Raw genomic sequence first — 9,974 nt, 5'->3', positions numbered from 1 at the left:
ACAGCTAGGGTTTCGCTTCTTAAAGAAAATATTTAGAGCTGTCTTTGGGTATTTCTTCTCCGACACTGTGTGTTCTCTAAGTTGCAGCGACAACATCAGAAGAAGCGAGAATGGTACTTTATGTTCTTATCGTTATTACAGTAGACTGTTGTATTAGCCTTTTATATCATCGCTGTTTCCTAGGTTGTCTTGTAATAATATTATTGTGCGGTTTCCTGTTTGGTTTCTAGTAATTTTAGTTTGTATTGAATGAAAATGGTGTTTTGATACGTGTGTAGCCTAAGCAAATCCACGAGATCAAGGACTTCCTTCTGACCGCGAGGAGGAAGGATGCGAGGTCAGTGAAGATCAAGAGAAGCAAGGATATTGTCAAGTTCAAGGTCAGGTGCTCGAGGTACCTCTACACACTTTGCGTCTTCGACCAAGAGAAGGCTGATAAGCTTAAGCAGTCTCTTCCTCCAGGTAAATTAATTAATCTCTTCCCTATTTTTCCTTTCACATTTGCTATCAACCTCCTCCCTCTTATATCATAACATTGGTACTTATATCATAACATTGGTAGAATCGGCATGTGCGTCTTACTAAGTAATTTCATCATTTAACTGTGTTTGATTTTGATATCTTGATCCATATATAGGGTTGCTAGGTTTTGCGAAGTAAGTTAATCATTTGAAATGATATCTTAACCTTATATAGGCTTGTTGCATAATATGCACTAGTATAGTCTCAATTTTTGGAAGTTGTTGAGTTTGTTTATTTATTGAGGTTTGTTCATTTCAGGTTTGAGTGTGCAAGACCTTTGAACATCTCTTCAAGTCTGGGACATATGTCAATGCGACCGACCAGTGTTGAAGTTTTAAGAGACCTTTTTTATTTGGAGATTATAGTTTTTGAATCAAGACTCTTCTCTTCTTTTCAAGACCTGGATTTGTATTTTGCCTAATGTGGTTAGTAACAAGAAGCATTCACATTAATTTTCTATATGGTTTTGATTTATTTCAAATGAATAGTAAGCCTAAATAAATGGATTATGTACTAAAAAATTGGGTTGATAAATAATTGATATAAGCTAAGAATGAGCTTAAATTTAAACGTAATTAACGAATAGAAGATTCTTCTTATTCCCTCAAAACGCCGTCGTTTCATATTCATTTCTTCAACCTCCCAACGCCTCTTCATCACTGGACCTTCGCGTGTAAAAGCTTCTTCCCGATGGCACCAGTAATGAAGCCTTCAAGAGGCCGTGAACCCGACGGATCTGGATTCCAATCCACCAATCTCTGGGTCGGTAGTCTGACCTCCGATACTACCGAATCCGATCTCGCCGATCTGTTCGGAAGGTTCGGCGATATCGACAGGCTCACCGCGTATTCTTCCCGCTGCTTCGCCTTTATCTACTACAGGCGCGTTGAGGAAGCCGTAGCTGCAAAGGAAGCTCTTCAAGGCGCCAATCTGAACGGGAGTCGCATTAAAATCGAATTCGCACGACCGGTTCGTTCTCATCTCTACAGTCTCTTGTTAGTGGTTAGATCGGGAATTTCACAGATCATGAGTGCCACGTATGCTTGATTTGTGGATCCACAAATGATTGCTTCTTCTTATGGATAACAGTTTTGCTATAATGCTTAATCTCATAAAGATTGATTATGAACTTCAAATGCGTTCAAGTTTCTGAAACGTAATTAGTATCTTAATCCTTCGGATTAGACTTGGTGAATCCCAGAGTTTTCAGATTCTGCAAAATGTTTCTCGTGTTTGAGATGTAAATTTGGAAGTGATCTTTGTAGTTCCTCTAGTCATCAGAGATTTGTAACAGTAACGCTACCAACATGGTGGGAGGTTTTTTTTGGTTATCGTAGACCATGAAAGACTTGCCAGCATCTTTTGCTTTCTGCTCATCTTAGTGGGGTCCAAGGGGTTGGTTTATTTAGTAATGTGCCAAATTTAAAATATGATCAACACAGAGGACATAGTTCTCTTCTATTTATGGAAATGATTCTCCTCAAGTCATGTTGTGTGTTTATGGGAATAATTAAATGGGAATTTATTACTACAATCTATGAATTAGTAACCGATTTTGTTTTGTAGTGATTTATGTGTGTTTAAAAAGGTTCTCTTCATGACAACCAGGAAAGCCAATTCTGGATGTTGTTAAAGATGTATTTTATTGGCTTCTTATGGAAATTATTTGTGTGCAGGCAAAACCTTGTAAGAGTCTTTGGGTGGGTGGAATCAGCTCGAGTGTCCCGAAGGATGTACTCGAGGCAGAGTTCAGGAAGTTTGGGGAAATCGAAAGTTTCAGGTTTCTTAAGGATCGCAAGACGGCTTTTATTGACTATTTTGACGTGGACGATGCTGTACAGGCAAAGACCATGAACGGGAAGCGACTAGGTGGTAGCTTTTTGCGAGTTGATTTTCTTCGGTCACAAGGGCCAAGAAAAGTAAGCAGCCTCTTGTCGTTTTTTTTTTTTTGCTTTTACATTAGAATAAGCTTCAGTAATCATTTTGTTAGAAGCTTCTACTGAGTGCGTTAGGTTTCATGATTTGTATAAGACTGACATGGCTAAAATCTTTCTATATCTACTTGTGTCACGTGTTTCCATTTTTATTTCTTCTGCGTTTACTTTTTCATATCTATGTTGTAGAATCTGCTAAATGACTCCGAAATTACATGACATTCTTATCTCTGTAGGAACCACGGCTTGGATCCGAAGATGGCAGGGATGGCAGTTTGAGTGCTAAGCACCAGGTTAGCCTTTATCGGCTTTCATGTTTATAGTTTAGAAAGCTTTCGGCTTGCCAGGTTCCTGAGTTCAAATTTTTATATGCTTAACAACAGTATACTCACTCATCTGGAGATGGCCAAGCAAGTAACGTTCTGTGGATTGGGTACCCTCCTTCTGTTCAGATAGACGAACGACTGCTGCACAATTCCATGATTCTTTTTGGTGAGATTGAGAGATGTGTTAGCTATCCATCAAGGCATTTCTCACTTGTGGAATTTAGAAGCATTGAGGAAGCTCGCTGTGCTAAGGAAGGACTACAGGGAAGGTTATTCAACGATCCAAGAATCACAATCATGTACCAAAACGATAACATTCCCCCTGGACGGGGAGATGATACCGGTTTTTATTCTGGTGTCAAACGGTCAAGACCTGAGATGTTCATCAGTGATCCTCCGTACATATCGTCACCACATTCCAGTGTGGTTCTTGACCCTGTGAGGCCCTTCCGAGGTAGCATGGAACGTTTTGGTCCAGAATATGGCGATGTGGTTGGCAACGAAGGAAGCTGGAAAAGGCCATCTCCTAGTGGAGCTGGAATACTCCCGTCTCCCGCACCAAGTAGAAGGCTACCCATTCGGTCAAACCGTGGTTCTTGGGAAGGATATGATCCTGCTCAGTTGGATAGAGAACCTAAAAGAACTCGTAGAGATGGATCTGTAGATGCTTTTCCTCCGATGGGTGTAGATGATCGTATCACTGGGTTGGATAGGACATATCGACGTAGACCAGGCCGTGGTTTCCCTGATACTGATTTCATTTGGAGAGGAGTCATAGCCAAAGGTGGAACTCCTGTTTGTCATGCTCGTTGTGTACCTATTGGAAAGGGGATTGAATCTGAACTGTGAGTAACATTTTCATGCACTTTAGCCTTTTTTTTTGCCTTCACTTATGTAGGATAAGTTTTAGTTCATAGATTAGAAGTTATCTTATCTGTTGATTCTTTTAGATGTTGTGATCTGAAAATGGATTTTGCATAGTGTTTGATTCGATTCATTGATAACAAGTACCGAATGGATTACTGATTATCGGTTTTTGGAATTGGTTAATAGCCCTGAGATGGTCAATTGTTCAGCACGAACGGGTTTGGATATGCTTGCCAAACACTATACGGAAGCAATTGGATTTGAAATCGTTTTCTTCTTACCAGACAGCGAAGACGACTTCGCGTCTTATACTGAATTTCTCCAATATCTTGGTTCAAAGAATAGAGCAGGTGTTGCCAAATTAGATGATGGAACCACTTTGTTTTTGGTTCCACCATCGGATTTCTTAACTGATGTGCTCAAAGTATCCGGTCGAGAGAGGCTATACGGTGTTGTTCTCAAATTGCCTCCACCACCTGTTCCTGCAGCTTTATCGTATAGACAAGAATCTCATACCGTTCCTCCACACTATCTGGATCAATCTCGAGATTCGCCTGCCGATGCCAATCACGGTTTGTACGCTGCTAGGGAAGATCAAGCCTGGGGTATACAGGAACCAATGAAGCCTGTTGCTGTACATAACACTGCAACGCCTCAAGCCGGGGTTAGTCTAACGCCTGAGCTAATAGCCACTCTTGCCTCCTTGCTCCCAACAAATTCTCAACCAGAAAGTCACCAAGCCGTTGGAGAAGCTCCATCACAAGCCTGGAATAGAGATCAATCAATGGTTTCTGACCCATCAAATCACTCGTTTCAACAATTAGGCAATCAGTACAATCCGGTGGGGCAACTCCCTCCTCCTCATCCGGTGCATTATCCTCCAGTGTCGAGCACACCGAGCTACTCCGGTGGAATGGTACAAGGTGGTATGCAATACCAGGCTGCGTTACCTCCACCACCATCGGATAATTACTCCATGTACTCTCAAGGTTCACATCAAGCTCTGTATCAGCATGAAACTCCCATGCTTAACCAAAACTACGTATCGGTCCCTGGAGCTGCGAACCCTGGTTTGCTTGGTTATCAGGGTTATCAGCAAGGTAACTATCACGGTCTGACAAATAATCAAGCCTATAACGAAAATCCTTCCCATTCTCAAATTGCGATGCCACCACCAACACAACAGCAGCCACAGCTTGCGGCTGGTCAAGGTACATCAGATGGTGAGGTCGACAAGAGCCAGCAATATCAGTCGACTCTACAGCTTGCGGCTAACCTTCTTCAACAGATTCAGCAACGGCAGCAACTGCCATCAAATGCTTCGACTGGACAAGGGCCTTGAGACTTAGCTCCACATTCGCTCATAATCTCAACTGGTAATAATCACTCTCCTCGCTCTTTTGGCAACTGATCAAATTGTAATCTGTCTTCTTCTACTCATTTGTAGATGCACAACGTACTGAGTTTAGCTACTGTTATGTTACATATTGGCTGTAAGAGAAAGTGTTGCCGAGTGATGATGTCGCAATGAGCTTCTTTGGTCCGGAACCAGACAACGACACAAGGGACTTCTACCTGTGTCTCATGAACTAGGCTGTACAAATTATGTGACTTAGATATTATTATTTGTTAGTAATACATTTTCCATTTGTTATATCGACATCGTACTCTATCGACACTCTTCAATGACAAAACAAAGATAGTTTAGTTACAGGTAGATGGTTTAGTCTAATCATCATATTATATCTATAATTATCTTTATCCTTCCAGAAGCTAAGAACTACACATCAAAGTTGTTGCTCACTAATTCACTGCTAGAGGATAAGGCAAAGTGGCAATATGGTTATGAGCCACTGTTCCAATCCAAAGCTTCCCTTGAACCTCCCTCACTTCACTAACAAGCTTCATTACCTTTCCGTGTCTATCCTCCAGAACCTCCAAGACCTTACCATCCTCATCGAATCTCGATATCACAGTGTACATTTTCATCCCCATGGCTGTCGCCAGTAGCTTCATCGGTATAGGCAACCGAAAGTAGATGCTCTTTATCCAAGGATTGTTTGCAAGAACCTCTTGAACCGGTGTTCTGCAACAGTCTATTGCAACCCAAAACTCACCCTTCTCGTTCATTCTCACATTGTCTGGGAATCCCGGTAGATCTGCCACCACCTCAATTTCACCTCTCTTTGAACCCTCCAGCCAGTATTTCACTAACCTGCCAGATACATAAAGAAACATCGAGTCTACACCCATGACATTGAACTCTAACTTTTGCTTGAGTTTTAAGAGTTGTTTATATGGTTATACCTGCAATTAGTTGTTTCTGTGAAGAGAAGGAAAGATTGGTCTTTAGAGAGTTGAATGCCATTGGGAAAAGCCAAACCATCAAGCACAACGTGTGTTGTTTTGGTAGGTGGGTCATACCTAAGAAGCCTCCCTGTTGATTCTCCTTCAAGTAATATGAAGAAATGATTCCTACAAAAACACACAGTCTTAACTCTTCATATCAAACCCAAAATGCAAAGAAACAGAATGTTTTTTTTTTGTTATTATGAAAACTTACGCTCTGTCATATCTTTTGCTTGTGTCGGTAAAGAAGATTGAGCCATTTCTGTGAATGTCAAGATCGTTGGCAAAGAGTATAGGCTTCCCTTCCACATGAGTAGCTAAAGGCGTAGCTACCCCTCCTTCAGGACCAACCATTAGTAGACCATAGTAAGCGTCTGCAATGTACAGGTTTCCACTCTCTTTGTCAAATCTCAGTCCAAGAGGTCGCCCACACAGCTTCTCGTGCTTCCGTTGCTTATTCGTTGTTGAATGCACACCTCTTGCGCAAATCTTCTCTGACCTGATTCTCCATGAACACACAACATTAACACCTAGAAACTGAAAGAAACAATCATGAAACTGATGAGTAAGCGTTTACCATTTTGATGTTACAACGGAGAATGTCTCCCATCCGATTGCTTCACCCATCCATCTAACCACTCTTCCATCAGCTAATCCTGTGTATGGACCACGGCCTAAACTATCAAACTCTAATGACTCTGGACCAAAGACTTCGTCCACAAACTCGAGCTTCCCATGATGACCCAGTTGACTAAGGTTGTCTCTTGGCCAGTTATCCATGACTTGCTTGTATGGAGCAACCTCATGCTTCACGGGTTTGAACTCACGACCACCCACTGGACTTATGTGAAAGGGGTCAATCGCTATGAAAATTATAGACAAGGCAATGATACAGAGAACCGGGTAATGAGTCAGCAAGGAGTCATGTGTACCATTCTGGCCTTTCTTCTCCATTTGAAGTTTCTTAGAGATGGATGAGAAAGTAAGATTATATTCACCTGATCAGTGTACAGCTTATATAATAAATATAGAGAGAATGTGGTTGTGAAGGAGTTAGGGGTAATAATGCAGATCATGTGAATGAAAATTGGGTTGGAAGTAGGTTAAACGGTAATGAACAAAACTAGTCAAAAGTGGATCCAAGTTAGATTACTCTCATAGACAAATGAAATTGCCATGACTATGTTTGACCTGTAAACCATCCAACCCTACAACTGTGAATCTCTAGTTGTTATTCTACCCTTTTCTTACCTTTTTTTTAAAAAAAAGTAAAGGACAGAGGATTGAAATAATTTACAAGAGAAGACACTGGTCTAATCAAAGACACCTGCAGAAAGCTTCATCTAATTACCTTGTTAAAATTGCAAATGATAAAAACATATACAATATATCAAAGAAACAACAAGAATGTTTTCTAGCAATGCTTTCATAATTAAAATAAATGTGAAAGGTCTAGTAGTGGATGGAATCTTAAGGTAAGACAGGGGACCCTTTTTGTGAACTATACACCAAACATAAGACTGTCCTATTCATCTGTAATGATGCCTAAAACAACACTAAACTTGATTAATACAGGAAGCAGCTCACGCAAAGCCTTAAAGGATCTTTTAACTTGGTTACCAAGAACGTTGTTTCCCAAATACAATACCTCTTCATATAACTTCCACTCCACTAAGAGGAACTGCACTAGCTTGCAAGGTCCGTCCGTTTCCAACAAACCGCAGCGAAGGCAAAGAAGCATCACTAACCGACTCAATCTCAAGAAAACTGAAATCATAAGCACCAGACTTCTTCAAACTGAAGACAAACACCACAACGATCCAACCAAGCATGGTAACAGCCCAGTAGTTGTTCATCCCACCAATCAAACCCCACGAAACAGCGTAACCAACAAGAATCCCCGACAAATGCCCCAGAAAGCTAGCTTGCGGAACAATAATAGAAGTGAAAATAAGCGACTCAAAGGGCGCAAAGCTAATGGGAAGAGACAAAACCCCAAAAAGATCAAGCTTCGAAGAAGGCTGCTTCACAGACAAAATCGTCATCCAACCAAACACAACGCAAGAGTACCCAACAGCAGTAACTCTCCTGAAATACTCGATCTTGAACCTACCAATGAGCAGATGATACATCCCAATAACCAAACCACCAGAGAAGATAACAAGAACAAGAGTGTAGTGAAGATAGTAAGCAGTTCCGAGACCTAAATGCTTTAACTGTTCAACAACGCCGAGACTCCAGAGAGCACTCATGTTGAAGACGAGATGCAAGACGCTGATGTGGGAGAAAGCAGAGGTGATGATTCTCCAGTAATGCCCTTGAGCAGCAGTCTCGTAGCTTAGCCCAACTTGGGAGTAGCCGATACTCTTCTTCTGGATCAGGAACCAGATTAAGCTGCATAGGGTTATGATGCAGCTCGTTGCGGGTTTCTCGATGATGTCGTAAAGCAAGGGTCTTCCCATTGTAACCGACACTGCAAGATCTGAGACGAAAGGTATGACCTTTTCAGCTAATCGTGAGGACCCAAGTGAGAATCTGCGAGTATTCTCCAGAAGGATAACGAAAGATCTCTTCTTTTGTTGATTCGATTCGATTCGATTCTTCGAGTTCGCGCTAACGAGTTCCTGATTTTCTCAGAAGGAAAGGTTTCTTCTTTCACCGAATCGAAAATCAGAACCCAGTTTTTAGTTAATGGGCCGAGGTATGGGCCAGTTACCATTAATTTGAAGTCCAACTATAAATCTTTGCTGATGATTGTTCAGATGGTTTTTAGATTTTAGATTTTGGTTTTTGGTTTTTAGTTTTTGAATTTTAGATTTTAGTTTTTGGTTTTTGATTTTGCAGTAAGTTTTAGTTTTTAGAAAATCACGAATGGTAATTTTAGTTTTTGGTTTTTGGTTTTCGTTTTAAAAATTAATAAAATATTTTAATTTTTAGAAAAGCACGAATGACTAGTGATCTTTTAGTTTTTTATTTTACTATATTTTTTTAAAAATTTGAAATATTATTTATTACTTACTATGAAAAAAACAAATAATACAAAAATATTACAACTTTAATTATATTTATTAATTTAATAAAATTATTTTAAAAGAAAAATAGAGTCCAAAATATTTTTTTTATTGTCATATATATATATATATTAAAATACATAATCAATGCAGTTCAAAAAAACACATAATTAAAATTTAAAACAAAAGAAAAAAAATAGTTTTATTTTGAAAATGTTCTATAATTCAAATATTATAGAAAATATATTAATATTTATATTTCAAAGTTCTGTTTAATTCTACACATATTAAACAGTACACAATTGATAGTTAGTTTATTATTTAAACATACTAAACAAAATTTAAATATATTTTTATAAGTTTCGCATACTGTATAAAATTTATGTAATTCAATTATTATGAAATAAATCTGGATTTTCATAATAAAAAATAATAATTTCCAGTGTAATAAATATATAATACTTATAACTAAAAAATTTCATAAACTTTGCTATATTTTTATGATACAAAATATTGATTTAAAGCATTATGGAAATAATTTACACTAACAAAACTCCAATAACTTGATTGTAGAAAAGAATTATTTTTTGTAAGTTTTTATTTGTTTAATAAAATTGTTGAAATAATTTTATATATGAAAATAACTAACTTGTTAACAGCCAAAAAAAAGGTGTACATAATGTCAATAGGAGAAACCCACAAAATATGGATTTGGTTTCTGTGTGTAAAATGGTAAAAAGGTTAAAAATCTGGTTTCTCTATAATTTAGAAAATCTATTTTCTGAAAAACTTGATTGGTAAAAAAATAGGTTTTAGAGAAACAAAAACTAAAAACTGTTTCAAAAACCACAAACAATCAATCTCGAAAAACAAGCAAACAGACCATAGATGAATCGAATGGAAAAGTCTCGTCTAGACAAAGTAGACAAGGAGTGCTTTTTTCGTGTTTGTGTTTACATTTTCGT

General features: G+C 38.7%; 4 protein-coding genes across 5 annotated transcripts; 2 read left to right on the top strand and 2 right to left on the bottom strand.

Moving 5' to 3' along the window:
- The first annotated feature begins 2 nt into the window (after positions 1–2).
- LOC103841797 (60S ribosomal protein L38) lies at positions 3–996 on the top strand. The gene is made up of 3 exons (XM_009118369.3): positions 3–113; positions 279–462; positions 781–996. The coding sequence occupies exons 1-3, from the start codon at positions 111–113 to the stop codon at positions 801–803; spliced, it is 210 nt and encodes a 69-aa protein (XP_009116617.1). The 5' UTR covers positions 3–110; the 3' UTR covers positions 804–996.
- Positions 997–1,164: 168 nt separating this feature from the next.
- LOC103841798 (flowering time control protein FPA) lies at positions 1,165–5,360 on the top strand. 2 transcript variants are annotated; one of them, XM_009118371.3, is made up of 6 exons: positions 1,165–1,491; positions 2,199–2,441; positions 2,693–2,749; positions 2,840–3,627; positions 3,836–5,025; positions 5,097–5,360. In XM_009118371.3, exons 1-5 carry the CDS (start codon positions 1,213–1,215, stop codon positions 4,989–4,991), a joined length of 2,523 nt encoding a protein of 840 aa, XP_009116619.1. In that variant the 5' UTR covers positions 1,165–1,212; the 3' UTR covers positions 4,992–5,025; positions 5,097–5,360. The 2 variants fall into 2 exon arrangements, with proteins under 2 accessions (XP_009116619.1, XP_033135970.1); XM_033280079.1 differs by having other exon boundaries at positions 2,837–3,627.
- LOC103841800 (protein STRICTOSIDINE SYNTHASE-LIKE 13) lies at positions 5,336–7,201 on the bottom strand. Its single transcript, XM_009118372.3, has 4 exons — positions 6,576–7,201; positions 6,213–6,497; positions 5,957–6,124; positions 5,336–5,864 (listed from the first exon to the last, which is right to left on the bottom strand). The coding sequence occupies exons 1-4, from the start codon at positions 6,950–6,952 to the stop codon at positions 5,453–5,455; spliced, it is 1,242 nt and encodes a 413-aa protein (XP_009116620.1). The 5' UTR covers positions 6,953–7,201; the 3' UTR covers positions 5,336–5,452.
- A 165-nt stretch (positions 7,202–7,366) lies between these two features.
- On the bottom strand, positions 7,367–8,759 carry LOC103841796 (RHOMBOID-like protein 13). The gene has a single exon (XM_009118368.3). It carries the CDS (start codon positions 8,458–8,460, stop codon positions 7,651–7,653), a length of 810 nt encoding a protein of 269 aa, XP_009116616.1. The 5' UTR covers positions 8,461–8,759; the 3' UTR covers positions 7,367–7,650.
- Positions 8,760–9,974: the final 1,215 nt, after the last annotated feature.

The sequence above is a fragment of the Brassica rapa genome, chromosome A09, assembly GCF_000309985.2.
Source record: "Brassica rapa cultivar Chiifu-401-42 chromosome A09, CAAS_Brap_v3.01, whole genome shotgun sequence".
Lineage (NCBI taxonomy): Eukaryota > Viridiplantae > Streptophyta > Magnoliopsida > Brassicales > Brassicaceae > Brassica > Brassica rapa.
The sequence above is the reverse complement of the archived record's forward strand: the minus strand, read 5'-3'. Positions and strand labels throughout refer to the sequence as shown.

Coding starts and splice junctions, on each gene's coding strand:
- LOC103841797 (XM_009118369.3), top strand. Junction 463..780: donor TAAGCAGTCTCTTCCTCCAG/GTAAATTAATTA, acceptor TGTTCATTTCAG/GTTTGAGTGTGCAAGACCTT.
- LOC103841798 (XM_033280079.1), top strand. CDS start 1,213: ATGGCACCAGTAATGAAGCCTTCAAGAGGCCGTGAACCCGACGGATCT. Junction 2,442..2,692: donor GGTCACAAGGGCCAAGAAAA/GTAAGCAGCCTC, acceptor TTATCTCTGTAG/GAACCACGGCTTGGATCCGA. Junction 2,750..2,836: donor GTTTGAGTGCTAAGCACCAG/GTTAGCCTTTAT, acceptor TATGCTTAACAA/CAGTATACTCACTCATCTGG.
- LOC103841800 (XM_009118372.3), bottom strand. CDS start 6,952: ATGGAGAAGAAAGGCCAGAATGGTACACATGACTCCTTGCTGACTCAT. Junction 6,498..6,575: donor TCCGTTGTAACATCAAAATG/GTAAACGCTTAC, acceptor ATGGAGAATCAG/GTCAGAGAAGATTTGCGCAA. Junction 6,125..6,212: donor AGCAAAAGATATGACAGAGC/GTAAGTTTTCAT, acceptor GTGTTTTTGTAG/GAATCATTTCTTCATATTAC.
- LOC103841796 (XM_009118368.3), bottom strand. CDS start 8,460: ATGGGAAGACCCTTGCTTTACGACATCATCGAGAAACCCGCAACGAGC.